The sequence below is a fragment of the Wyeomyia smithii genome, chromosome 2 (genome assembly GCF_029784165.1).
Source record: "Wyeomyia smithii strain HCP4-BCI-WySm-NY-G18 chromosome 2, ASM2978416v1, whole genome shotgun sequence".
In the NCBI taxonomy this organism is placed as follows: domain Eukaryota; kingdom Metazoa; phylum Arthropoda; class Insecta; order Diptera; family Culicidae; genus Wyeomyia; species Wyeomyia smithii.
The window spans coordinates 19988925-20014592 of NC_073695.1; the positions used below are offsets into that span (position 1 = coordinate 19988925).

Consider the following 25668-nt stretch of genomic DNA (forward strand, 5'->3'; position numbering starts at 1 on the left):
AAAAAGCCTAGAAGGGAAGGAAAGCTACGAGCTTTATTAGCTGGTAGATTTGTGTGATCCTTGGCTTGGCACTCAAAGGGGGGAGGAGCGGGCATTTACTTTCAGTTCTTTCGTTTCGGTAGGAACGGGCTGTCTTTAGATAGTATGAGGGATTGATTGTGTGTGTGAACAAGGAGACAATCTATGTGGGTTTACCTGACTATCAAACAGTTGTTGTCGCGTTGGAGAATTACGCACAAAAATCACCGATTCGGTTTTCTCCCGCCGAGGTCGCAGAAAGTCCAAATTTCGTGCTTGCGGAGTAGCCTGCCGAATCGGAGCTTGTCCGGAGCTAGCGTTGGATTGTTGGGAACCGTTCGCAACCGAGGGTCTCGGTGGGGTTCGTGGCCTTATATCTTCACCGTCAGCACGTTTCGTCACGGTGAAATCGGTAAGAATCGGTTCGCCCTTATTTCGGTTGCGAGAGAAAATGGCACTGGAACGTTGCTGTTGCTGGATTGCACTGGTAGACATTTGTTTGGCATTACCGTTGCTACTGCTAGGTGTGTTTTGATCGCCTAGGATAGCCGAGTGACGCTTGGACAGTGGAAAGAAGTCGGAATTTTCTCTGCGGAAACCGCGCACGAAATTCAGAGACAATTTAGAGTCAGAGTCCTGACGTTTGTGAGATTGCTTAAGGAACTGCTGTTGCGGTTGTTGTGGATTCGGCTGGCTAGTAGAAGAACCAGGACTAGATTTTCCGGGAGATTGCTGTTTTTGGTATTGTCTAGCGAAGATTTCACTCTTCACTCGCTCTTCCAGGCGGATCTTGTTGTTCATTTCCTCAACCTTTCGCTTCTCGGCGAAAGCGAGGTTCGAAACTTTACTATTTTCACGCTCCTTGCGGAATTTGTCAAACCCATTCAATCGGGAGTTGGATTCTGCTGGTGATGACGAGGAAGACTTATCCGACATGGAATGACGTTGCTGGGGTCGAGGGCGCTCATTGGATGGGAAGAATCGTTCGAAATCCCAGTCCCTTAAAAGAACGGCTTCGTCACTTTCCGACGGAGTAGATCCTGTTGAGGCGGATGATGCCGTGGTCCCAACTGATGAAGTCGACTTATTGTCATAGTTCTGTATTGACGGTGGAGGTTCAGAATTGTTCTAATTTTTATTGCAATTTCTACATGAACATGATCTAATGGGAATTATTAATATGACAGGGAATACCACAAGTAGAGTATGGGTGAACTGTTCGATCACGGGTCCGTTGTATTTAACTACAAGTGATTACTATACCGCAGTAAAAGAGGAACAAATTACGAACATTATTCCGAACTGTATGCAAGCAATAGCTGAATCAACAACAACAAAAATAGGTAACAAACAGGAAAATATTACAAACCACTACCATTTGTACCACAAAGTAGTTCTTGTACACAGATCTGAAAAGATAATAAGTTTTGCTTCGTTTTGTACACGCAGGCATACCGTTTCGATTGCATTCATGTGTATGTGTGTGCGTCGTTTCAGCAACGGATACCTTCTCCAAACAATATGGTGAAACAGACAAATGTTTGTAAAGAGGCTGTATATTAAGTGTAAGTAACAGCTAGTTTGGTTTTGTAAAAACAACGGGAGCTGCTGTTTGTGTTTCCAAATGCAATTATTGAACAAGACGCAATTAACAAAAACAGATGATAGCGATTACGTTTTGGTTATTCGTTTGTTTAGTAGTAAATTTTGTTTTTTTTCCCAATTCTTATAGATGCGTTTCGATATAGCTTCCATTACAGATTTGACAGTTGGGGACTATCTGAGCAGAATGATTGTTAACAAAGGTGACAACAACAGGAATACGACAAGTTTAAGAGTGAGGTTATTTTTTTTTTTTTTTGAACACATAAATAGATTTTAGTTCCAGTAACCTCACTATTTAACTTCCGGAAAGCAGCGTATGGAGGGATAGGAAGAATCGAATTAACAACTTACGAGTAGAATCTAAACCACCATGAATCCTAACCTCAAACTTCTATCTACCGGGAGAGTAAAAATAATTTACCGACAACAAAGTGTCAACAAAACTTCATTCCTAGTTTTCTAGACAGAAAAAGGGATCTCAAACAGTGTATCAAACAAAATACAAACCAGGAGAAGGAGTTGTAACTAAAATGATTCATCCAAAAAGAAAATAACACCAGCAGTTTTGGCAACCCTTTTTTTACAAATGCAGTGTGTAATCGATTGTATCATAAAGTGGTTTTAGGTGGGAAAAAATTGAACAAAAAATAAACAAAACTGCTTGTGAGCTTTCGAGCCAGAGTATCTAAAGAGTAATAACTAATAATAGTAAGTAAATGTGGTTTTTATTACGTTTTGGATCTCGAAATTTTTCCACTTTACATTAAAAATCTGGGAGAAAGAGAATTTTAAGAGAAAAGAAAAGAGAGAGAAACAGAGAAAAATCCACTTTTAAAGATTCGCCAACAGTGTTCGCGAAGGAACTGTTTTGTACTGTAGTGGGCAAAGTCTGTGAAAAGGAGAGCGTGTTGTTTGTTGAAATGGTGTGAAAAATGATAGAACGAAGAGAGCAAATGTGAGTGGAATTCACAAAAAACGGATACTAACTGGAACTAGAGAATAAAAAAAAAAAACGTGAACATAAAAACTGTGAAATGCGATGTTGTAAAATGGTCGCAAAGACCAGAACTGTAGGCTGCGGTTGCGAGTTTTTTTTTTGCTCTTCAAATGGAGAAAAAACAAAACTTACCCTTTTGATCAACGTCCGATCGCCCTGTGCATCGTCGTCATCCGGCGTCGGCGGAAGTGGTCTGTTAGGGGGTCCACCTCCGCCGCCTGGAGGCGACAGCACACTGTTGTTGCTGCCGCCGGGTGTGGTTGTTGAGGGAGGATCCGTCTCAGAGAGTACCCCCAGTCCGCCAGGCCTATAGGAGAATTCGGGACTGAACATAATGAAACCAAACAAAAACAAAAAAGACAGACCGACAGAATCGGGAGAGAAATGAACAAAAAACGATTGCAGAGGGTGACAGTAATGATTGTTTTTTTTTTTTTTAATTTTTTCGAAACAACAGTAAGCCGGGGTAGAAAATAAACCATTTTCGATGTTTTTGTATTGAAAAATGCAAACGAAAAAACAGTTGGAGAGAGGAGGAGAGAAATACAGACGCAAAAAAGATGACATGGTTAGTAATGACAGTGTGACAAATGGATTCAATGTTTGTTATTTAGAAAATGAGCTTTTAGCTAAACTTTTCGCTTACACCACCAGTCAAATGTCCCACAAATAAAACAAATATCGTATCATTTTAGTGTAATAATAGTTCAAATACTGTACACTTTATAAAAGTAATGGTATATCATAAATAGTTAAGAACATAACACTATAATACTACTGTGGGACACCTGTTTGTATTGGCAAGTCAAATGGACGGTTGATCTAGAACTAATGCTTCAACATGAACAGACAATCAACATCCTAGCTATTGGTGTCTCATCAGAAACGCCGGACAAATGACAATGAAAACGGTTGTACTTACAGTGGCTTCGGCGGATCGCTGGCCAGCAGCGTGCCGTCGTTGCGCGCCCGATCGTTCGGTTCTTCCGGTTCCGAGTCGGAGTCGGAACTTTCGATCGGATCCAGCGGGTTGATCGGTTGGGCGTGGTGGTGATTGTTGTTATTGTTATTGCCGAGACCGCCGCCACTGCTGCTGCCGTTGTTGTTACCATTGGCGGCGACGGCGGTCACGGGCGGCTTACCACTGCTGGCACTGGTACTGCTGGGCTGCTGTTGCTGCTGCCGGTTATTCCGTGGTGGCGCTTCCGGCTGTGCTTGCTGCTGAGACTGTTGGGAGACGCCCAATTCATTTAGTTGTGCGGCTAACATGTCCAAATCCTATGCACGTGGGTAGGAGTTGGAATCGCGTGTTCGTGAAGAGGGGAAGGTTGGTGATGGTCGTGGGTGTGTTTTCAGTGTGTCGTAAACGAAGGGATTTTTTTATTGTTGGCCAAGGGGGCGTGAGGGCAAGTGTATTGAGAGCGGACAAAAGTGAACCGATTAGGAAAATGTGACTCTACTACGGCGAGTTTACGCTCCAAGTACAAAAATTCATTATTGTAGACTTCTTAACGGTTAAGTGGGTTACCAGGCTAAAAAGTTTTTGAAAGAACAAGCACGCTTCAAATTAGGAGAAAAATACTCAAAAGATCAAGCGGTTATTCCACGTGAGTTTTTACCTGTGGTTGGTGCGACTTGCGGTTTATCTGGTTAACTACATAACATCAAAACTTAGTGTACGAGAGATACATATATTCAAGGCAATACTTAAATTATAATTGAGCAGCAAACTCTCTCGATAAAATTTTGATAAAAAGATGCTGGGCTCGAAGCGGGCAAATTTAACACGATATCATTTAAGCACCAGCTGAGAGGTCATTATAGCTGGATGAGAAAGCGTCGGTACGTTCAAATTGGAACGCTCCAGGGTGATAAGATGAAAGTGATAGCAGATGGTGGGAAACTTCTCGCGTCGCAGCAGCTGCAGGAGAATGAAAAAATCGATGATTTTCACAGGGAGAAGGATAAAGATGCATTCTATTTACGAGCTACAATTCGAAAGTGGATTTGCAAATATTCGGAAGGTTCGGTAAAGAAACGCACAAATGCTTTTGAAATCCTATGAAAGGCGAAGCATTCCAGAAACAACTAGCTATTTCAGAGAAGAGATTTTATGGAGAAACGTAAGCAAATTGACGTTTGCTATCCGTTTCACCTAGTGGGTGTAAATGAAGAAGCTTTGTTCTTCGAAGTATACGATACGGGTTGATAACAGCTGTTTGCGGGCGGGACGAATGAAATGATTGATTTTTCGCTACTGGTTAGGTATATCACGATGAAACTAAAGAGGAACGATTAGTGGGACACATGTATGCGAATGAACGGGCCGGGAGATGTAGATTCTAAATGTATTCAAAGCGTAAGATAATTGTGGAATAGAGTTGAAATTTTATTTTCACCGCAAGCGGCCAGAATAACTGAATAAGAGTAATGGTATTGTAGGCATCTTATGCTAAATATTTGAAACATGGAATTTCAAAAAGGTTTGAAATGAAAACTCTAAATTAAATTTTCAAACCACACCTCTTCGAAACCCATGTTATATTTTACTCCTCCTGATTAGTGTCATTTCCATAACAAAACGACAACCAAAGGGCATGATTTTATTAGCATACATAGCATAAATTTTCGGGATAGTTACTCATATTATTCCGGAAAAAGGCAATGATTCAGTTGAAAAGATGACATCGGATAGGTGGAAAAAACATTCACATAAAGTAGCAAATAAAAGACGAATGGCAGTGGAAGGTTACAGATAAACTATTGCTTACCTCGGGTCGTCGTGGCGGCAACTGCCATTACATTGGTTGTGTAATAGTAGAAGTGGTAGTAATAGTAGTAGTGGTAGTAGTTACAGTAGTAGCAGATTTGACACACGCCATTTCACCGCACAAGGAACGGTTTTGTCAGAACATGTTTTGATTCAAACAGATAACATTGGTTCATATGTACAGCAAATCATAAGGGAAGATAAATGTAACGGATTCGAAACAACGCAATGTCACCAATATCCCGATTCAGGAACGTAACAGTGCAACATTTAGTTTTGGTGGTAGAGTATGTGGTAGTAGTTGGTGAGGCGGTGATGATTATTAATAGGGTGTGTTTAAAACAATTTGCGTGTTTTTTATTGGTTGTGGGTGGCAGCGTGTGTTCCATGTTTTTGCAGATTGTGGTTGGTTGAGTTTCCATCATCATCATTCACCGGTATATTCGATTTTTTTGTACAGTAAAATTACCGAACACAGATACATAAAAAAGAAAGAGAGAAAAAAAAACAAATTGTTCACCGAAACCGATCTTTGCTCAAACTCCGGATAAGCTCGAAAACAAAACTACTTAGTATATACTTAATCTTTCAGACGCTCAAACGGGAACAAAATTAGTACAGGTACCGTCATCAGAGCCGCACATGGGATAGTGCCGAATAGCTTTGGATCAGAGATGCGTTTCTCTGTGATGATGGACTAGCTTCTTCTGTTGCTGTAGTTTAACGGAGTCAGCAAAACTCCAACGTCGAAATCTACTACTATTGATAGAAACATAAGCGATAGAACGGAGAAAATAGTAGGAAAGTTCAAGAAACGAACGCTAGTAAATTTGTCTAGACAGAAAACACATCAACGGTGTAAACAACAATCTTACGCTAGGTTATCGCGTCACTGATTCTATCTGCCAACAGAACATGAATGAGCTAAACAACGAATAGACAACGAAAAAATAAACGCTCTAAAATGTAACAGATTGTGGCAAACAGGTCACAAAGTGCGGGTCTCAACCGTAAGTAGTTTGTTTTCGCGGATACCATTTATTATGATATAAAAAGCATTAGACGAAAAGTAGCGCAATTTGGACAGCTTGGGCCTAGATGTCGGGAGGCTATAGCATAGAAAGGGGGTCTGGTGCCAGTAGAGTAAGAAACAGGTTTACTTACCATTGGTTTGAAGATATTCTGAGAGTTTCGTGGTGGTTGCTGGGGCGTTTGCTGCTGGGATGATGGCTGTTGCGGTTGGGAGGACGATCCACTGCTGGACCGAGGTGTCGGAGGCAGCGGCCGGTTGGCGTTGGCATTGGCCGGCGGATCAGGTACCACTATCAGACGCTGAGGTAGAGCTGGCCGTGAAGGAGGTCCCGGTTCTTCCACCGGTTGCTGTTTACTTCGTTCGTCGCGCTGCAATCGATTGAGCCATTGAGTTCGACTTCCAACGACGAGAGCAGTAGGAAAATTACTTGTTTTACCTGCTGTGGCTTCTGGTTTCGATTCGCATTCGGCGGCTGCTGTTGTTCTGCATTTTGCATCGTTCGACCTTCCTGGATTTGCTGGAAGTTCCGTCGCAGAGTATCACCCCCCGGAGCCTGAATAATGGAGGATGGTTCCCCAGGTTGTACTTCCTCCTCTTCGTTCTCCGAACCAGAGTACCGATAGTCATCTCGTTCTTTTTCTTGTTTACGTTTCTTACACCTTAAAAGAAATAGTTTTTTAAATCAAAGATTTTGGTTTTAGTTGATTGATTTACCTATCGATATGGTCTTTCAGCTGTATCCGTACTTGTCTTTCTGTTGGCTGTTCCTTGATGAATGGATGCTTCAGTAACTGTTCCGTGTAAGGTCGTTGGTGATAATCCTTCACTGCAAGTTAGAAAAAGTTAGGATACCATAATTAGAAACATTAGACTTTTTAAAATTTCAAAAACTTTGTGTTGCTCTATTCTATCTGCAGCAACTATTGTCACCAGATGTACCAGCTATGCAGCAACGGTGTCGCAACATATTTTACCTGAAAAGTTAGTCATCGTATCTATAAAAGCAGCCTGCACAAACTGACTTGTTTTTTACGGTCAGCAGAAAGCTGAATGGCTGTCGCTTAAGATCCTCTTACGATATAAACAGAAACTTTGTCTTTGCTGCTGTGAACTGAGTGCTTCAGGCAGGCATATTTTTGTTGTACCTTGAATAAAATGTAGGTTAATGGGAGGAATGTGTTTTGCTTTCATCAATACTACAATCGCAAAACTTTTCCTGCCAGAAGCTTGTGGATAACTTTTAAGCAACTGGTGACGTGTTTCATCGCAATCACCATTCTGAAATTTGGCATCTTCACAAGGGACAGTTTTGTGAGGCAATCCGAAAAAAAAAAAAACAAATTGAAAATTCCATAAGTTAATTAAAACAGCTTAACTGTTATTCTTGCATAGCGGATCTGATTACAGAATACTATCTCAATCAAAAAGTAACCACCGGAAGGTTTGAAGTTTAAAACAAAGTGTAAGAATAACAAATTTTTCGCACAGCATAAACGTGCGATGTTTAAGGTCGTCAAGACGGAGGTGGTATTGGCAATGCAACGTTGGGCATCGTTCGGTTGCGGTTGCAGAACATCGAATCCCAACACGTCACTGTTACTGCAGTGTAGTCGTCTGCAACCCGGTAGCGAAGTGCGATAAATAATAGGGTAACGTGTCATAAACTTCTGCAAGTAATACCCTGCCACGCAGTGGCCACCGTTTCTCTGTCGCATAGTCTTCGTTCTCACCGGAATACCGATCGACAACCGCTAACGTGTCTGCCAGCAATAAAGTGTTATTTACACTTCCACTGGACAAGTTAATGCCTTTTTCCTTTTTTAATCAGATTATCCTTTGCAGTTGCAAAGTTTGAAAGGGCATTTGGGAATTGCTTTCAATAATTGCTTTCAAAACTGGTGTATGCTAACTGAAGGCTGAGCCCGATGTAACGATATACTTACCAAGCACTGTATCAATGAAGCCGTGAAACTTTTTGGACCACTTTTTCGACTTCAGCCGAGGCGGGGGATTTCGAGGAATAAGAAACAGGGCACGCATCGGATGCAGATCGCATAACGGAGGCTGCGACTCTGCCATTTCTAACGCCGTGATTCCCAGCGACCACAGATCGGACCGATTGTCGTAGGTAGCATCCCGGTTTTCGTCACACGCAATGACTTCCGGTGCCATCCAGTAGGGCGTTCCGATGAATGTGTTTCGCCGGCCGATAGTTTTGTCCAACTGTGCTGATACGCCGAAATCCACCAGTTTGACTTCGGCATTGTCCGTCAGCAGTACGTTCTGACCCTTGATATCCCGATGTATCACTTTGTTTGTGTGCAGATAGCTTAGTCCTCGCAGGATTTCCCGACAGATGTAGGCAATCCATTCCTCCTTCAAGCTCTGGCCTTTAGTCGATTTGACCAAATCGGTGACAGAACCGGCCCCGCAATATTCCATCACCAGCCACAGCTGGTCGTCCTTGCCGGCCGACGTCTTTTTGATAAATGCACCATAATACGTGGCAATGTTTCGGTGGTTGGAGTACTTTTTGAGCACATTGATCTCCAATTTGATTTCCTCCTCCTCCTCTTCGGTGACATCCATCACCTTAATGGCAGCGAGTTGTCCAGTCTTTGTGTGGCGACCCTAGAATATTGGAGATAGGAAATGAAAGAACATTAGCTAAGGGTTAGCGATGAACATTGCATAAATCATAGCATAAATCAATTATGGAAAAGAAGCCGCACCCGAATGTGAGTAGAAAATTGGGAAAGGCTGGCCACAATTACGGTTCATGAATCCATAAATTAGACTGTGTGCTCCACAGTTATAGCACGAAAGTAAGACAATTGAATTCATAAATTAGAAAACTTCCTTTCCCGTTTTCAGCTTGGAGCGCAGCGGTGCATGCTTTTTATGCTTCTATCGGCAAGAAAAAAAGCTAACAATCATACCGTGTGAGTGTTCTTCTGCTGAGCTTTCAACGCTTGGTTCGACGACGCTATAAAATGCTGTCTAGACGAACGAAATAAATGAATGAGAAAAATTCTTTCCAAATAGTTCACGGAAACTTTTGCTTTAGAAGTAGTTTTGAAGATAATAAATGAAATGCTTTCCGAAGCAGGTGGCGTTGATGAATAAATAAAAAGCATTTTTTAGGGCATACTTTAAAACTAAGGAACTATAAATTAGGTCGACTAATTGGACAAAATCAAAAGATATGTTTCCGCCCGGGATCGAACCGGGGGCCTTCCGCGTGTTAGGCGCATGTGATAACCACTACACCACGGAAACTTGCGTGTTGTAAACCGTGTTTGTGTAGCAAGATTTACCGTTTCTATTTTCAGTATTCTATAGTGGGGGACGGGCTCTTTATGTAAGAGAGCTACTCTCCTCTGCGAGGAGAGTAATAATATTAACTCTGTCTGAAATAACAAAAATTATTCTAACATTAGAAATAAATATCATCCAACATCAGCGCGGAATGAGGTAACATTCGTGCAGCATGAATGCATGAAATTCAATTTGCGCTTATCACAGAAACCAATAGTTTTCACAACTTATTATATTCCAACTTCTCCATTTAGTTCGCTCTCACAAAGTTAATACCCCATTATTTACCTATTGTCTCTTGGCTACTTTTCATTCATTATCTGCGATTTACGTTTCCACAAAGCACTTTGCTGTCTGCTGTGGTAACATAAAGTTGGTTCGTATCTTAATTGAAAGAAACCACACTGAAGACGTGCGCTACCCTACCAACCCAACAGGGGGGATCATACGGAGAAAAAGTGAAACTGTTTTATTATAACACAGTCTATGCAGAGAAAAAAAACGCACAGTAATAACAGCCTGCAGCCAGTGCGTGAGCGTGGCTCTGAGGGTTTTCACTAGCTTTAATCAGCCAAAGGATTATGGTAAAGTTTGCTAGTCAATGTTGGAGTGAGCTTTATCCTATGGATAGTCTTAAAAAGGCACTATTTGGTACATGGTTTTTGTTAATGAAAAGTTATGTTTGGTGATACCTCTTTCTTAAGTATTGAATTCTGTTGCTCTTCGTCATATTCTAATATCATCAAGCCATAAGATCTATTTTTTATTTTTATCCTTTCTATCACCTAAACATTACTTATACTTAGTATGTAATTACTATATTATTTATTACTTCAGCATTCCCCTTTTTGGTTTGGTTCTGTGAATTTATTGAAGCCTTTTATTTGTTGGGAACCACTAAGAGCAATGATCTGTTGTCTCGACCAGAAATGGGTTCATATAAGCAAAATATTGATCTATCCCTTTCATTACATTTTACGCTCAATTTTTGTAACCGCGTGCGTGCATTGTTTGGTACCATCCTCATGTTTTATTTCTTACTTTCTCAATAAGCTCAATAAGCTGAGTATTTTATTATTTGGTGTGGCCAGTCACAAACGTTGACTTTTCAACACAAATATCTGTGTCTAAAAAACTGACACACACGAGTAGATGATTTTTGATCGTACACTAGCTGACCCTGCAATCTCCCACCTTTTTTTCTAAATTGATTCCACATACATTCAAAGATTGGCCTTACGATTTGTTTATAAAGATTTCTGTATTAGAATGGGAACAAATTTTTGCTCATATTGTGGCGATCCTGGTGGGCAGATTTGAAAGTTCTTTACGCCCACGTGTCGGGAATTTTCTTAGCTTCACCAATCAATAATCAACATGGACAAGGGAAAAAAATGTGCACAGTTATTGGGTAAATCCATTGTGGTCTGTATCTAGGCTAGCTAAACAGCGAAAATTGCCCAGAAATACCGTATGGCGCGTTATCAAACGGTGTAAGGAAACATTGAAGGCGAATCGGAAGCCTCAAGCCAATCTTCGGAATGGAACTATCGACCGGAAACTGTGTGGTAAGATTTTGAAGACCATCAAGAGGAATCCCAATCTGTCGACTCCGGAAAGGAATCAAGTCGTTTTGAGCTAGCAAACAGCTGAACTGGACCATAACACAGAAAAGTGCAGCCAAAATCCGTGCTTGTAAGTTATACAACCAGGTGCTGTCCATGTTCGACGGGTGTCTTTTAAAAGACGATGAAACCTATGTCAAGACTGACTTTGGACTTCGGTCAAAAATATTACTTGGCAACGGCTCTGGAGAATGTTCCAGCCTAATTTAATCCAAAAAAAGTTTGCCGTTATTCGATCTCACGACCATCCCGTGATGTTTTGGCCAGATTTAACAAGCTGTCATTACAGCAAAGTCGTTCAAAAGTGGTATGCGGAGAAAGGGGTCTAGTTTGTTCTGAAAGACCTTACCTCACCCAATTGCCCCAGTTCCGCCCTATGGAGAAATATTGGGCAATCATGAAGAGAAGACTTAAGACAAACAAAAAAGTTGTCAAAGACATCAATCAGATGACGAAGGAGACCTGCGCCGCCTAATGAGCCGTATTACAGGAAAAGTTCGAGAATTCCTTCGATACCGTGACGAATAATTTTATCCTTATTTTTTTACTCTCCAATAAAACAACAGGAAATATATTTGTGAACATTTTTTTTTCAACCAATCTGTAAAACATAATGAAATAAAATGTAACAGTTTGCTTGATCTTATATAAACCGAGATTGAAAAAAAAACTATTTTTAAGAAAAATTACTTTGTCAGCCATTACTTAGTGTTTCTCCGCGTACTCCCTGAAGACTTTTTCGTACTCGAGGTTGATAACCGCTGGGATACCGCTGACTATTATTCGGGAAGTTTCAGTTGTTTCTCAGAAACAGAAAGTCGTCGTTTTGATTTCAAAATGGAGTCAATTTCTGGTCTCTGACTCCGAAAACAACCATATCTGTCATTTTCAGCTGTTTTTCAGACAGTCACCATCTTAGAATACAAAACGGCGTCCACGGCCAATTTTTGGCTGCTTGTCCATTTCTGGCCTCTAAACATTATTTTGGTCACGAAAATACCGTTATTGGGTTATATTCGGCTGTTTTTCAGAACCAGAAGTTTCCATCTTGGATTTAGGAATGGTGTCTTGGGTCTATTTTTGGTTTCAGTGCATCATCCCAATTATTTTAGGCTGTTTTCCGTAAGAATTGGTTGAAACATCTGTTTCCATCTTCCACAGTAGGGAGGGGGAGGGGGTTGGTTAAACCATCACAGAAACATTTCTTGTCCCCGAAAACGTCCACATACAAAATTTGGTTCCATTTACTTGATAAGTTCCCGGGTTCTACGAAAATTTGTGTTTGATTTTAATATGAGCTCTCTTTCCCAGAAATAGGAGGAATGTCAAACCATCATGCAAATATTTATAGCTTCCAAATACCACCACATGCTAAGTTTTGTTCCATTTTCTTGATTAGTTCTCGAGCTGTGCAGACATTTTTGTTTCATTTGTATTGGAGGCCCCTTTTCCAGAAGAGCAGGGCTAATAGCGAACTTGGAGCAAAATAATAGTGACTTTAGTGACTTTTCTCATTAAAATAGTGACCAAATAGAGACTAAATAGTGACCAAAAATATACAAGAGAGGGGTTTGAAATTTATTGTTGAACCATAAATGAATTAAATTCTATCTGAAATTTATGTCTTTAGAACATAGGATGTGCCATGATTTGTTCTCGTAGAAAAAAAGTCTAACTAGAATCTGTATCATAATTTCACATTGAAATGGTTGTAATAGCACCTTGTTCAATATATTCGAATACAAGTTTTCGAGTTATAAGTGTTAATGAAACTACGTGAACGAATGTATGCACTCTCGAATACGCATTGGTGTGTTGGTGGTCTGTCAGTTGCATTTAGTTCTTGATGTGTGATGTAACAAAGCCGAAAAGTCGTAGCAAAACGATTTTTGGTCAGTGACTGCCCTTGCACAATATTCAAACATCTCAAATCGTGTGAAACTAGGCGAGATTTCGTTTATTAAACCATCGTAAAATACAAGGAAACATTCTCTTTGGGGGATTGTTGAAAATTCTGTCGGCCATGATCTGCAAGGATGCCGCAAGTCGTAAAATTGTGACTGTTATGAAGAAGCGTGTCCGGCGAAATGATGACGTTCAGTTTGTAATTCCCACCCATCTGAGTATATCTATTGAATCGGTCCACAATATTTTGGTCGATTCTTTTAGAAAAAGAGACTCGATAGAGTGAAAATGATACTTCCACAACTCGCTGTTCGCGGGTTCATCGTTTCTGATGAGAAAATATTTGGCCTGGAGTGTGACTGGTTACACAAAACAATCGAATGTGGGCAGCAGCAAGAGACAACATTTCAGAGTTCTAAAGGAGTGTTCCTCGATTGCAAAGTACAGCTTTAGTGATGGTCTCGGGAGCGATTTGCAAGCGAGTAAACTTCCTCTGATTTTCATTTACAAAGACGCCGAATTTAATGCTGTTTATTATAAAACGGTAGTTTTGGAAAAAAACGTTACCACGTGTCTTCGAAAACTCTTCAGAGCTAATTACTATATGTTCCAGCAAGACGGTGCATCAGCGCATACTGCGAACTTGACTCAAGGATGGTATTTTTTACAAAATCTCCAACTTGTAAAGCGGTTATCCAGAATATCTGGGAATCCGTGGCGCTTGTGACAGCTTCCAAAAGCGTTTGAAGTTGGTTAAGCTAACTAAGGAAGGGGTTTTTCAAAATATATTAAAAATAGCATTGTTCGTTCCGAAAATCTGCAAAAACAATACTAAGCCTGTTTGTCCCATCAATGATTTTCCACGCATATTTAACCCACTTGACATTTTCTAATCAAATTCGTCCCACTAAACACTCGTTTGTTTGATCTGGAGCATGGGACAAATATGCGTAGAACGGGTTATAATTATGGAATTTCTAAATGGTATCTGGTAGACACCGGTAGGTTCGGATGATTGAAAGCCAAATCCTACGAATTGAGACCTAAAAACGACTATGCACAATATAAGCTCGAAATTCTTGAATCCACTTCAACCAGGAGGAACAGTTGATTTGAGACAAGCAAATCAAACTACAAACGTAATTTCACCACAACACTGGTTTAAGACGCGAGTAGCTTGTAGAATAAACTTTTACATTCCTTTGCAGCTTTTAGACAATTCGTTCGTAACTATTCTGCACTGTTAACTTCGATGAGAAATTTGAAAACATTGCCTGGCATGAAACTTCTATGATGGAAAAGTTAACAAAAATGCCTTACAAACCGAACTGTCCAAATATTCTGTAAATGAGAAGCAAGCTTTCTAAAGTATGTTGCAATACAACGATAGTTAATTTATACATTTAATGCTAAAAATTGACTTTAGTGACCATTTTGTCGTAAAATAGTGACTTTAGTGACTTTTCAGCGCAAATAGTGACTTTTTAGTGACTAGGCTCAAAATAGTGACAAAGTCACTAAAAAGTGACTCGCTACTAGCCCTGGAAGAGGACAGGGTGTCGAAACAGCATGGAAATATTTCGTATCCTCAAAAGCCTTCACATGCCAAATTTGGTTCTCTTTGCTTGAACAGAAATTTGTGTTTCATTTCTATGGGACCCCTTCCTTCCAGAAGAGGGAGGGGTGTAGAACCACCAACGAAATATTTCTTACCCCCCAAAACCCTCCACATACCTAATTTGGTTTCATATTCTTGATTAGTTCCGGAGCAGTGTAGAAATTTGTGTTTTATTTGTGTGGAAGTACCCCTCTTCAAAAGAAGGAAGGGTGTCAAAATGCCATGAAAATGTTTTATGCTCCCAAAACATGCTAAAGTTTGTTTCATTTACTTGATAAATTCTCGAGCTAAGCGGGAATTTGTGTTTCATTCGCATGGCATCCCTCCCTTCCAGAAAAGGGAGGGGTCTCGAACTTTTCTAACCTCCTTTCCCGTTTCCTAAAACCCCTGCATATACATTTTCACGCCGATCGGTTTAGAACTTTCCAAGTCTGTTTGGGTCAGACAGATTAGCATTTTTATGTTTTATATTTTTTATTCTGAACCGCAGGATGCTAGGTGTAATTGATACGTATGTGAGAAAATCACTCGAAACAAGTTCATCTCTTGGTTGCCGAATGCCCAGAAAACGTTTCGTTCTTTTCTGAATCTTGCTACATCTATTTGCCTTCCTTGACCCATTGTAAACATTTTAACGTAGGGCTACGCCTCACTTACATGTTGTGAAAACTGGCATGTTGTGAAAAGTGTAACGAAAATGTGCTCTTTTCAAATGTTTTTTAATGTTGCTACCCCCGAGAGGGTTTTGTACAGCAAATTCCTGATTAATAGATTTAAAATTAAAATTAGAGTTTGAACTCGTCAATTTAGCAAGATTCAACGAAGCACAGCTTGCTTCCTCTAACTGGAAATGTCGCTGTTGTGAAGTCTTTATCACAGTCTTTATCAAGACGATCAAATATTAAATGCAAACTGCAAATGATTTTTCTCAAAACGAACTCTGCATTCTCAGTAGCATGTGAAAATCTCGATTAAAGTCGAATTAAAATTTCGTATATACCATTGATTTCATGCACAGTAATAACTTTTTATAAATGTCAGTACTTTGCGTATCTACAGTAGCTTCAAATCACAATTTTCATTTGTTAAAATATAACTGAAGAGTTTGATAAATAACAATTATCAGCATCCTATGTTACGCCTGCGTTTGTGTATTTAGGTCCCTCAAACCTTATTCATGTGTCCTTAGTTGTTCTTTATTATTAAATCTAACTAATACAAACTAATAAACTGCAAGATCATTTGTTCGATATCTTGAATTGTGTCGTCTAAACTGAGGAATGCTCAACGCTGGAGTAGCAAGAAGATAGAGAAAGAAATCCGCTTCCACAAGTGAGTAAGTAAACACCGATCGAATTTATGCTGAGTTGTGTACGCTTGCATATTCCGTTAAGCAGGCGTTCGAAATTTATCTCCAGGCCTGTTCTCTGAGTCATCCACACCAGGATCGTGGTGTTAGGAAATGCTCATGCAGGTGCATGTATGCAGCTGCATTCGTGGTGAGTCATCATCATTGAAAACTATGTTTTTTCCAGTCCAATCCGAATGGTTCCAAATTTTTTCGTATCTGAACTAACTACATACAGTTAGTGCCACTACAGTTATCGATTTCGTTGAATACGTAACAATCCAAATCGGTTTTGGTTTGTATCAAAACGAAAATAAGGTCAATTTTGACAATCGAAAATTAATTGTCTCCCGATTCGTCACGATTGATTGATGCAGCAATATTAGAGTATTGCTTCCGCTTCGACCTTTCTTCTGCCGGGAGAGTGATAAATAATCAAATTAAAACTCGTTTGTTTCTGCAGGTCCCGCTTGGCCAATGTGCGCTTATATTTGGACTAGAAAACGCGCATAACTGTCAGCCATAAATCGTTCGACAGTCGGCTAATGTTATCGGATGCACTGTGCCCAACATGTTTTCGAGCCCACGCGCGCATTGCGTCTGTGAGTGTATAAACAACCCAATGGTTCAGCTGTTGGAGTTTGAAGGAGACACAAAATATGTTGCCTAGCACTGCAGAGAGCATCATTTACGAAAAAAATGGAGCTGTGAAAAATGGTGTCTATCCGACACCCCAGAGAATATCCAAGTGCGGTTTCCGTGGTGTAGTGGTTATCACATCCGCCTAACACGCGGAAGGCCCCCGGTTCGATCCCGGGCGGAAACACGATAGCATTTTTTCCCTCCGGATACCCGGATAGGTCAGGTTTAGTACCAAACCAACAAATAACATTCAAGGTCTTGCTTGGTGTTATTCTTCAGGTTAAGTAAGCAATTACAGATAGCTGGTCAATGCGACGCAATTTTGTTATTTCTTAACCGACGACGCCAGCTAAAAATAAGTACCTACGTTGGTTGTTGTTTTGGTTTATGCCGGTTGTTACGGGTTTCTTGTTTTGACATAGCAGCCGCCCGTCGTGGTGATGCTGAGGAAGCATGTGACGGCAGCTCTTGAATGAACGTTACTTCTAGTTCTGAAGTGGAGTTGTACATGACGCGTGTATCATTCATGATGAAATAAGTCTTTGTTTTAATTTTGAATTATTTTATTTGGCACAAAAATAGGCAAATATTTTATCTTACATGTGTTGTTTTTGTGAATTTAATTCCTGCTCTCACTGAATGATAATTGTACAAAAAACAAGTTCATGTCGAATTGGCGTAACAGATTTATGTGCGTGTTGCGTGCGAACCAACAATCAAAACGAAACGTCCACTTAAGCCGTGAAGTAAACATTATAAACAGCTTGTAAAAACAAACATCATGGAACTCTTTTTTCCTCAGAAAAAGTCGAATACTGGCAACAAGATCCAACACACTGCTACATTCTACTCTCCTTATGCAAAGAACCTTTGACACGAACAGCTGTTCCAAAAGGTTATTAATAGTACACTCAACAAATGCATAAATCGCCATTTGTGAATTCATGTGATTGTTGTTGTTGTGAGCGTTGGTACGACGAACGACGAGACAAGTTTTACAGGTACCAATATTGCTCGCTGCGTCACGCATGAGAAAATAATGCTGGAGTGTAAGCAACATGCAATATTTTATAAATTCATCAACACACACCTCAATGTCATGAGCAGATCAATTTTACAATTTACTGTTAAGGTTTGGTTTCGAGAGCTATGTGAAACAGATTATTTTTATTCATTCCAAGAATTTTGGTAAAAATAGTTCTTGAAATATAACTAAGTGCCGTATGCACTACATTGCATCGAAACTTCAGTTCATCTAGCTAATAAAAACAACGACGTTGCAAGCCGCAATTACCATCTAAGACTCAGCCAACCAATCAAGCGCCACCAACCGGTCGAGGAAGTAAATCAATCCAACAAATGTGAACACATTTATGAGTTGAACAAAATTAAATCACATTTGTGTCGTTTCCAGCGTTGATGTGTCACTCTACCGGTGGCACACAGAAGAAACTGAATATAGGAGAAGAGAAGCAGCAATCGCATCGCGGTGTGGAACACAAAGGACGCATAAAAATAGACGACCACATAGAGTGTAGCGCGCGTTCGAGCGCCCCTAGGCCCAACGTTGACGGCACTGTATAGCAAAACCAAGTGGATTAAAAGGTATTCGAACACTGTTTAACGGCAATGTCTATATAATGGGTCATTTGGAAACATCGAAGCCCTGAAAAGTGGGGGGGGGGGAGGAAGCACGCTAGCCCTGCTACATTGTCGGAATATTGACTGTCATGCAATGTATCCTATAAGGGGGAAACATAGCGGCGACATTTTGTGGATCTACAGAATTAATTCATTCCACCACGGATACGGCTAGGTGCGGGAGATTTGACTAATTATGGCAAATAATCCAGGTCACACGAGTGGATGGCGGATCCGCTATAGGGCAGGTGAGTGCAAGAGTTAAATTTATGGAATCAGTTTATTAATGTGGGGACTGCTACTTTTACACTGAATGAAACAACTTATGGTATGTGCTCGGATCGATTTCAAATCACCCGAAACAATCCATCAGCCTAGCTAGTTAGTAAATTTTTTTTAATCAGGTGACAAGGGTCAACGGCACTTGACTGGATTCGTCACGCCTTTGCCAGCAGTCTGTCGCCCACCGAGGTAGAATGTCCTCCAGTCATTTGCCGGACTTCATCAGTTCAATGATACCGCCGTTTGGTTATGACTCAATTATGACTTACACTCCAGGGATTATTGATTTATAAATGAATTTTAATTTGTTGCGAAGCCAAATAAAATTAAGTTAAACAAGGGGGTCTTCTCATCAGTCGGCTTCAAGAAGGGTGGTGGTTTTTAATTTTTTCGAGGTTATTTTAATTTTGATTAGGCATTGTTTTCTAATACTAAGATATACTATTCATATGAAGTAATGGCCTGATCAGCGGCACAAGACATCTGCTCCAGGTGATTTAGCCGTAAAGTATCGGTTTGCTTAATTTCGTCGTGACCGTGACCGTCGAAAGCCCAAATGAGACAGTCACGCCGGAAAAAAATAAAAAAATCGTGAAATCGTGACCGCAATGTGAAGTTGAGCGAGCTAGTTAGGATTATGAAAATCTCAAAGGAACGCGTTTGGTCACATTATTCGTGAATGTTTACACATGAAAAAGCTGTGTGTGTGATGGATGCCGCGTTTCTTAACAATTGATCAAAATGACCAACGTGTCAAGCTTTTAACGGAGAATTGGCATCGATTACGCGGAACAGAAAGGAAGTTCTCGCAATGATTCGCGACAGTGGATGAAACATGGATTCACCATTAAACTTCAGAATCCAATCGGCAGTTGAATTTTACTGAGTGCGCCAGAAACACAACAATCAAATTCTCGAGGCATAATATTCATCGAAAACCTTTCAAACGATAGATAATTCAATAAGCAATATTACAGGCAAAACGGCCGCATATGGCGAAGAACGAAGTGCTATTTCACCAAGACAACGCTTTCGCTCATTCTGTTTGCATTTCGACCGATATTTTGAAGTGGTTCCCTATTCTCCATATTCGTTAAATTTATCCTCAAGCACCTATTTTTTATTTTCTCGCTTAAAAAATTATTCCACTCGAATGAAGAAGTTAAGTTGAAAACAATCGACTATTCTGAAGGACTTGACGCGCAATACTATAAAACTGGCATTGAAATATTAGAGGACCGCTACAATAAGTGCATTACTCAAGATGAAGATTATGTCGAAAAATAAATAGTTTTTCATGAAAATTTTCGTTATTCTCATTAGTACCCCAATGACTTTTCAGCCCCATGCAAAATTAAGGAATAGATAAACAAATCAGCGGCTCATTATTTAATTTTTTTGTTCAATACAGTGACGTGTCAATTTTACCATGGATCGTTTAATTTCACGTTTCATTTTTATCACTCTCGAAATTATCACACAGAACATTTCGGTTTTATCACGTGTCTGAGATATATAAAAAATATTTAAAAAACATGAAATCATTCACCTAGCGGTGCAACGAAAAATTGTCAGCAAATTTTTAAGCAATCACTACTTTCAAGAAAGAGTTCTTTAATTACCTGTGTAATCATGGCTTGATTGCCGATCAAATTTACAACTGTGACGTTGTTTGTTTGCTAATTAAAATGACTCACCGCGAAACATTCACTTATTCCGGAGACAAAAACAACACCCAAAAATCTAGTAACTCCATACCATGTTCGACTGTAATTGGGACTCATAAATTTCCGTTATTGCTTATTGGAAGATCAAAAAAGCCTAGGTGCTTGGAAAATATAACGAATCGAGAGCTTTTCAGCTGTCAACATGGAAAAAGTTTGGCATCACTTGAAATAGGTAGATACCTTGTGTTTCCAATGACCTGGTAAGTTACAGTCTTCAGAAAATTTGTTACGAAGGTCAAGGGCTTCTGGATGATGGACAGTTTAGTGCAGAATTCGCTCGCTACATGGCATTAGTGTGAACACAAATCTTCATATTTTGACCTAATTACACCCCGTGATTCTCACTATCTAGAAAGCAGCGGTCTGCAGTGAAATTGTTCAGAAGGTCAAGCGCTTCTGGTGGAATAACAGTTCAGCGCAGAATCCTGTCCCTACGTGACGTTAGTGTGAACGCAATTCTTCATATTTTGATTTCAACTTGTTCCGTGATTCTTACTTCCGGAAAGCTGCGGTCTTCAGCAAAGTTGTTCAGAAGGTCAAGGGTTTCGGGCTCATGAACAGTTTACTGCAGAATTTTGCCGTTACGTGGCATTGGTGTGAACACAATTCTTCATATTTTGAACTTATTATATCTCGTGATTCTTACTGTCTAAAAACTGCGGTCTTCAGTATTTAGAAGCCCAAGGGCTTTTGGTTGATGGACAGTTCAGTGTAGAATTCTGTCGCTACGTGGTGTTAGCGTGAACAATATTCTTCATATTTTAACCTTAACTTATATCGTGATTCTTACTCTCTAGACAGCTGCGATCTTCAGCAAAGTTGGTCAAAAGGTCAAACATGATGGATGATGGAAAGTTAAGTACAGAATTCCACCAAAATATCACCTTGATTTGCCTATACTACAATTCCAGCCTCCTACAAAGCCGTAGTCTTCAACAAAGTTTTCTGAATTAGTTTCTTGAAGAACGCAGCTTTTGAAATAGTTTATTCACTAGAAGACCTTCCAAATTCGAAATACTTTTTTTTTTAAGGGGGGATTTGTTAGTAGCTTAAGTATTTATGATAAATATTAGTAAATAATAAGTATGTGTGTCCAATCACAAATGGTGACTTCTCAACACTGTTAGAAATTTGTAATTCTAATTGTTAGGATTTGTTTGCTTTCGCAATTAGGACTTATCATTCGTAGGGATTTAAACCTACTTGTCAGAAAAGGGGAGGTAACCTTACAACTAACTTAATTGCTAACTTATTGGCTATAAAGAGAGCTTATCGTAGCAATTGAGGATTGCAACGATTTTTGTCGAAAATTGTCAATAATTTTATTTGACATAGCTTCTAATGGTTCAACACCAGTAAGTCTATGTAATTCGAGTGTACCAAACCAAGGAGGACGCTTCAAAATCATTTTCAGAATTTTATTCTGAATCCTTTGGAGCGTTTTCTTCCTTGTTGAACAGCAACTTGACCAGATCGGTACAGCATAAAGCATTGCTGGTCTAAAAATTTGTTTGTAAATCAAAAGTTTGTTCTTTAAACAAAGTTTAGAATTCCTGTTGATGCGAGGATATAAACATCTCGTATATTTGATGCACTTGGCTTGTATACTCTCAATGTGCTCTTTGAAAATAAGTTTTTTATCATAAATTAGTCCCAAGTTCTTAACCTTGTCGGACCAACTTAAAATAAAATTCGAAATACTTATAACTACATGCACACTAGCGCCACGTACCATATTCCATACAAAATAGCACAACAATTAATTTCAAACAAAATAGTATAACAACCCGCAACACATATGCTTCTGAACAGCTTTGCTAAATTCCTCAAATTTTTAACTGTTTGGATTCACAAGATAACTAAGGTTCAAAATTCTCAAAACTACATATAAACAAACACCGGATTGCTTTCGAATGAAAAAATAAACTGTTTATCAAAAAAAATTTCGTGACCCCCTGAACAACTTGCTTGCGCAGCTAGCCATTAAGTTGAATAATGAAGAAAAATTGACAGAAAAAAGAACATTCACCGAATTAAATCTTTTTTCAAGATTGAGATTTCTATATTTGGTCCACAAAGTCTTGTGTCTTTGAACAAGTTTTTTTATGAGTTAACGAAATAAGTTGGTTAAAATTTAAACCTCGGATGAAAGTTTGACATTTGTTTTGAGTTAAAGTGCTAGTTAATCAATGACTTTAGAAAAGCACAATACCATAGAATTGTGCTGTGTCGAACACCCTTTTTTACAGAAAAAATGGGCACTTATCACAAGTAAAACTTCAAATCAGATATAGACATTATGTTGCAACACAATAAACAAAAGAACTGATCGTTGTCGTTGATCCAAACAGGAAATAAATTCTTATCGAACATTCCTTATTGAAAATCTAAGCTTATATCTACATAGTATTCGAGCTAGAATAAATACCTTAACAAACCTCGAGAAAATCCCGCGTTTCATTAAAACCCAACGGTGCATCTCCGCAATTACGAAACTCCACTTCTACAGAAATAGCTTCTCTCTCGATTATCATTTTTCATTTATTTGCACTTCAAGATACCGATAAACCGACATTCCAGAGGTTACGTAAAACGAAATGCCGACTTAGAAAAAAAAAATAAAACAAAACAAGCGTTAGATTAACCTCTCCTCCCACAATTGTTCGCGTCTATAATAAAAAAAATACTACCAGCTGGAATTGCCTAGCATTCCGGTGGAGTGCTCGAAACGCTGAAATCAGGTGAGCAGCAGCGCGCTGGAAGCTCAGTGAATCAACGTGCGGCAAATAATTGCACTGTTTCACCTGGTATCAGCGCAATTCCCGGCTGCTGCACCCCAACTCTGCTGCTCTCTGATTGACGTTGATTTCATGCGGTGAGAAAATGCTGTCTATTGTTACCACATTTTCCACGACAATGTCTCATCAGAGTTTGGTAATGTTCGGATGGCCAGTTCTGGGCAAATACAAGGTTAAATAGCTCAAGAATTTGTAGCTAACTGCAGGTTTAATGGGCTGTTCACTCGTAAACATTGGAGAATTAAGGTTGATTGTGATACAATTGGCTGCTTTCGACTCTACTGTTAAATGAACTGATACACAACCGAGCTATATTTTTCATACATTTTTTTTCTTCTATTCAAAAATATGATTAACCATGATCAATTGATTTGCGATCATATAAAAACCTACGACAAGTCACGAAGACAAATCTCAATGGCTCAAGCCACATTTAGTACACAGTTAAATGCTGGGAAAATCCATAACATCAACCAAAGTGTCAATAGTCAACCCCTAGATGACCTGGGGTGTTTTGTGTCGGCACGTGGGAAGAACTACGCATATCTATAGGTAGGCGCCCGACGCTAAGACTGTCATTTATGGTAAAGCCGCGCGTAGGTGCTCGATTATTCTGCCCACGATCAACTCGTGGGAGTAACGGACTGTGGCGCTATGAGCACGAATTTTATGGCTTTAAATATTCCACGCATCCTTCGAATTAGATTATCGCGCATACGCCGCCAAGGCCTCAAGGATTATAGATTGCAAGCCGAAAAGCTTAGTCGCCATCGCAATGTCAATTTCAGTAACGCTTCAATTCGATTCCATTTGCGCTCTGACGCACTGGATACTCTCAACCACAGTTTGGCGGTCTATGCGAGTACTGCATTGCAGCTACTGTGACAATAAAGCCGAGCTGAGCGATTGCATCTATCAAGTCCTCGCTAAATTCAATTTACAGCACTTGATTTAACCGCCAGCATCATCAGACAGCCAAGCAATGAATACCACGTTGATTTCCATGAATAAACTTTAAATCAAATTACGGTACAGTTTATATTGCTCCATCTTCGCTCACATTATACACTCGTAGTTGTGTAAAAGTTCTATCTGAGGGATATTAAATGCACTTCCAATCTACCCGCAAAACTGTAAAGCACTGGTGTGGGTTATCATCCGATAGTTATCAGGACACAGAAACCACATTTTATGCTTTGCTGGAAGCCGCCAACGGAAACCATGCGAAGGGACCGTGTAATCACCATTGTTACAAACAGAAAAATTGAACTTCACAAATGAAGACAGTTATTTATAGTTTCATCACATTCCCCGAAGCGACCGGCGTCGTGCTGATCAAAGTTTTGTGTTTTTTTTTTCGTTTCGGTTTCGCTCGGAGATGAAACAGCTTTCAGCATCTATTATTTTGCTGTGTGTGTCTGAAAAATTTACTATCAAAAGGCCGAAATAGTCGCATTATCTTGATTATTCTCTTAAAATTTGACTTCATTTGGTTTCGAGCTAATTTCGCACTAGCCGTTTCAAACTGAACTAGGAGAAAGGCGAAAGTTTACTTTCAATACTCTTCATTCTAATCCTTTCCAATTATGATAAACAAAAAATTTTAATTAGGGTTTAGGGGGGGGGGGGGGGGTTAGGGGTTTTAATTAGGGTCAATTAGGGTTTGCAATCCCGGGAACGATTTCCCGGGAATTACCTTTTCCCGGGATTCCCGAGGTCTTCAAAAAATTTCGCAAGATTTAATATAGTTTCCCGTACAATTTTGCAATAAAACTTAATATACCTACTATCAAAATACGGAACGTCGTCAAAGTGTATAGCAGCTTTAAAGTGGGCATTATAAGAAGTAAATATATCCTTGAAATGACGATCAATATTCACTTGCCGTGTACTATCAATTTATTTGCTTCAGTTATTTGTCGAAAATATTTGCTGTCTCATTCAGCAAACGAAAAATTAGGCAAATATTTGCTTCTTCTAATATCGTTCTTTGGCAGTTAGTTCAATACTGAACAAATAGTGATTTCTTTGTTTGATCATTGATGAAAATTAAATCCAATTGATAAAGAAAATTTGAAACCCGTGAATCATTGCGACCAGAAATAAAAAAAATAATAAAACTCAGTCAGCGTAATTTAAGTTGTGGCCGCGATTTCACACGAAAAATCATCTTTGAGATTGATTACATAGACTTTCAAATGCCCTGAAACTAACTTATTTAGAATCGTATTGAACTGATTATTAATTTCTCTGGGTTTGAAAAATCATTTATGCACCCGTCCAAGCTCAGAGAATTGTAGTTTAATTATTCAAATTATTGTACTATTGAAAATTGTCAACC

The 25668-nt window shown here is 39.5% G+C and overlaps 1 protein-coding gene and 2 non-coding genes across 9 annotated transcripts in view; 1 reads left to right on the forward strand and 2 right to left on the reverse strand.

Moving 5' to 3' along the window:
* Positions 1-25668, reverse strand: part of LOC129721908 (serine/threonine-protein kinase mig-15) — a 102408-nt gene that overhangs the window by 13177 nt on the left and 63563 nt on the right. For 6 of the 7 annotated variants that reach the window (XM_055675018.1, XM_055675015.1, XM_055675016.1 and 3 more), the window contains 8 exons: positions 8367-9054; positions 7138-7249; positions 6860-7082; positions 6555-6791; positions 5392-5412; positions 3543-3898; positions 2753-2945; positions 196-1116 (listed from right to left, as the gene is read on the reverse strand). In XM_055675018.1, the coding sequence (XP_055530993.1) occupies positions 196-1116; positions 2753-2945; positions 3543-3898; positions 5392-5412; positions 6555-6791; positions 6860-7082; positions 7138-7249; positions 8367-9054 (2751 nt within the window). Of the gene's footprint in view, positions 1-195; positions 1117-2355; positions 2395-2752; positions 2946-3542; positions 3899-5391; positions 5413-6554; positions 6792-6850; positions 7083-7137; positions 7250-8366; positions 9055-25668 lie in introns of all 7 variants that reach the window. The other variant, XM_055675019.1, reaches the window with a different exon arrangement.
* Trnav-aac (transfer RNA valine (anticodon AAC)) lies at positions 9630-9702 on the reverse strand. Its single transcript has one exon. It is a non-coding gene; the product is annotated as a tRNA-Val (tRNA).
* On the forward strand, positions 16991-17063 carry Trnav-aac (transfer RNA valine (anticodon AAC)). Its single transcript has one exon. It is a non-coding gene; the product is annotated as a tRNA-Val (tRNA).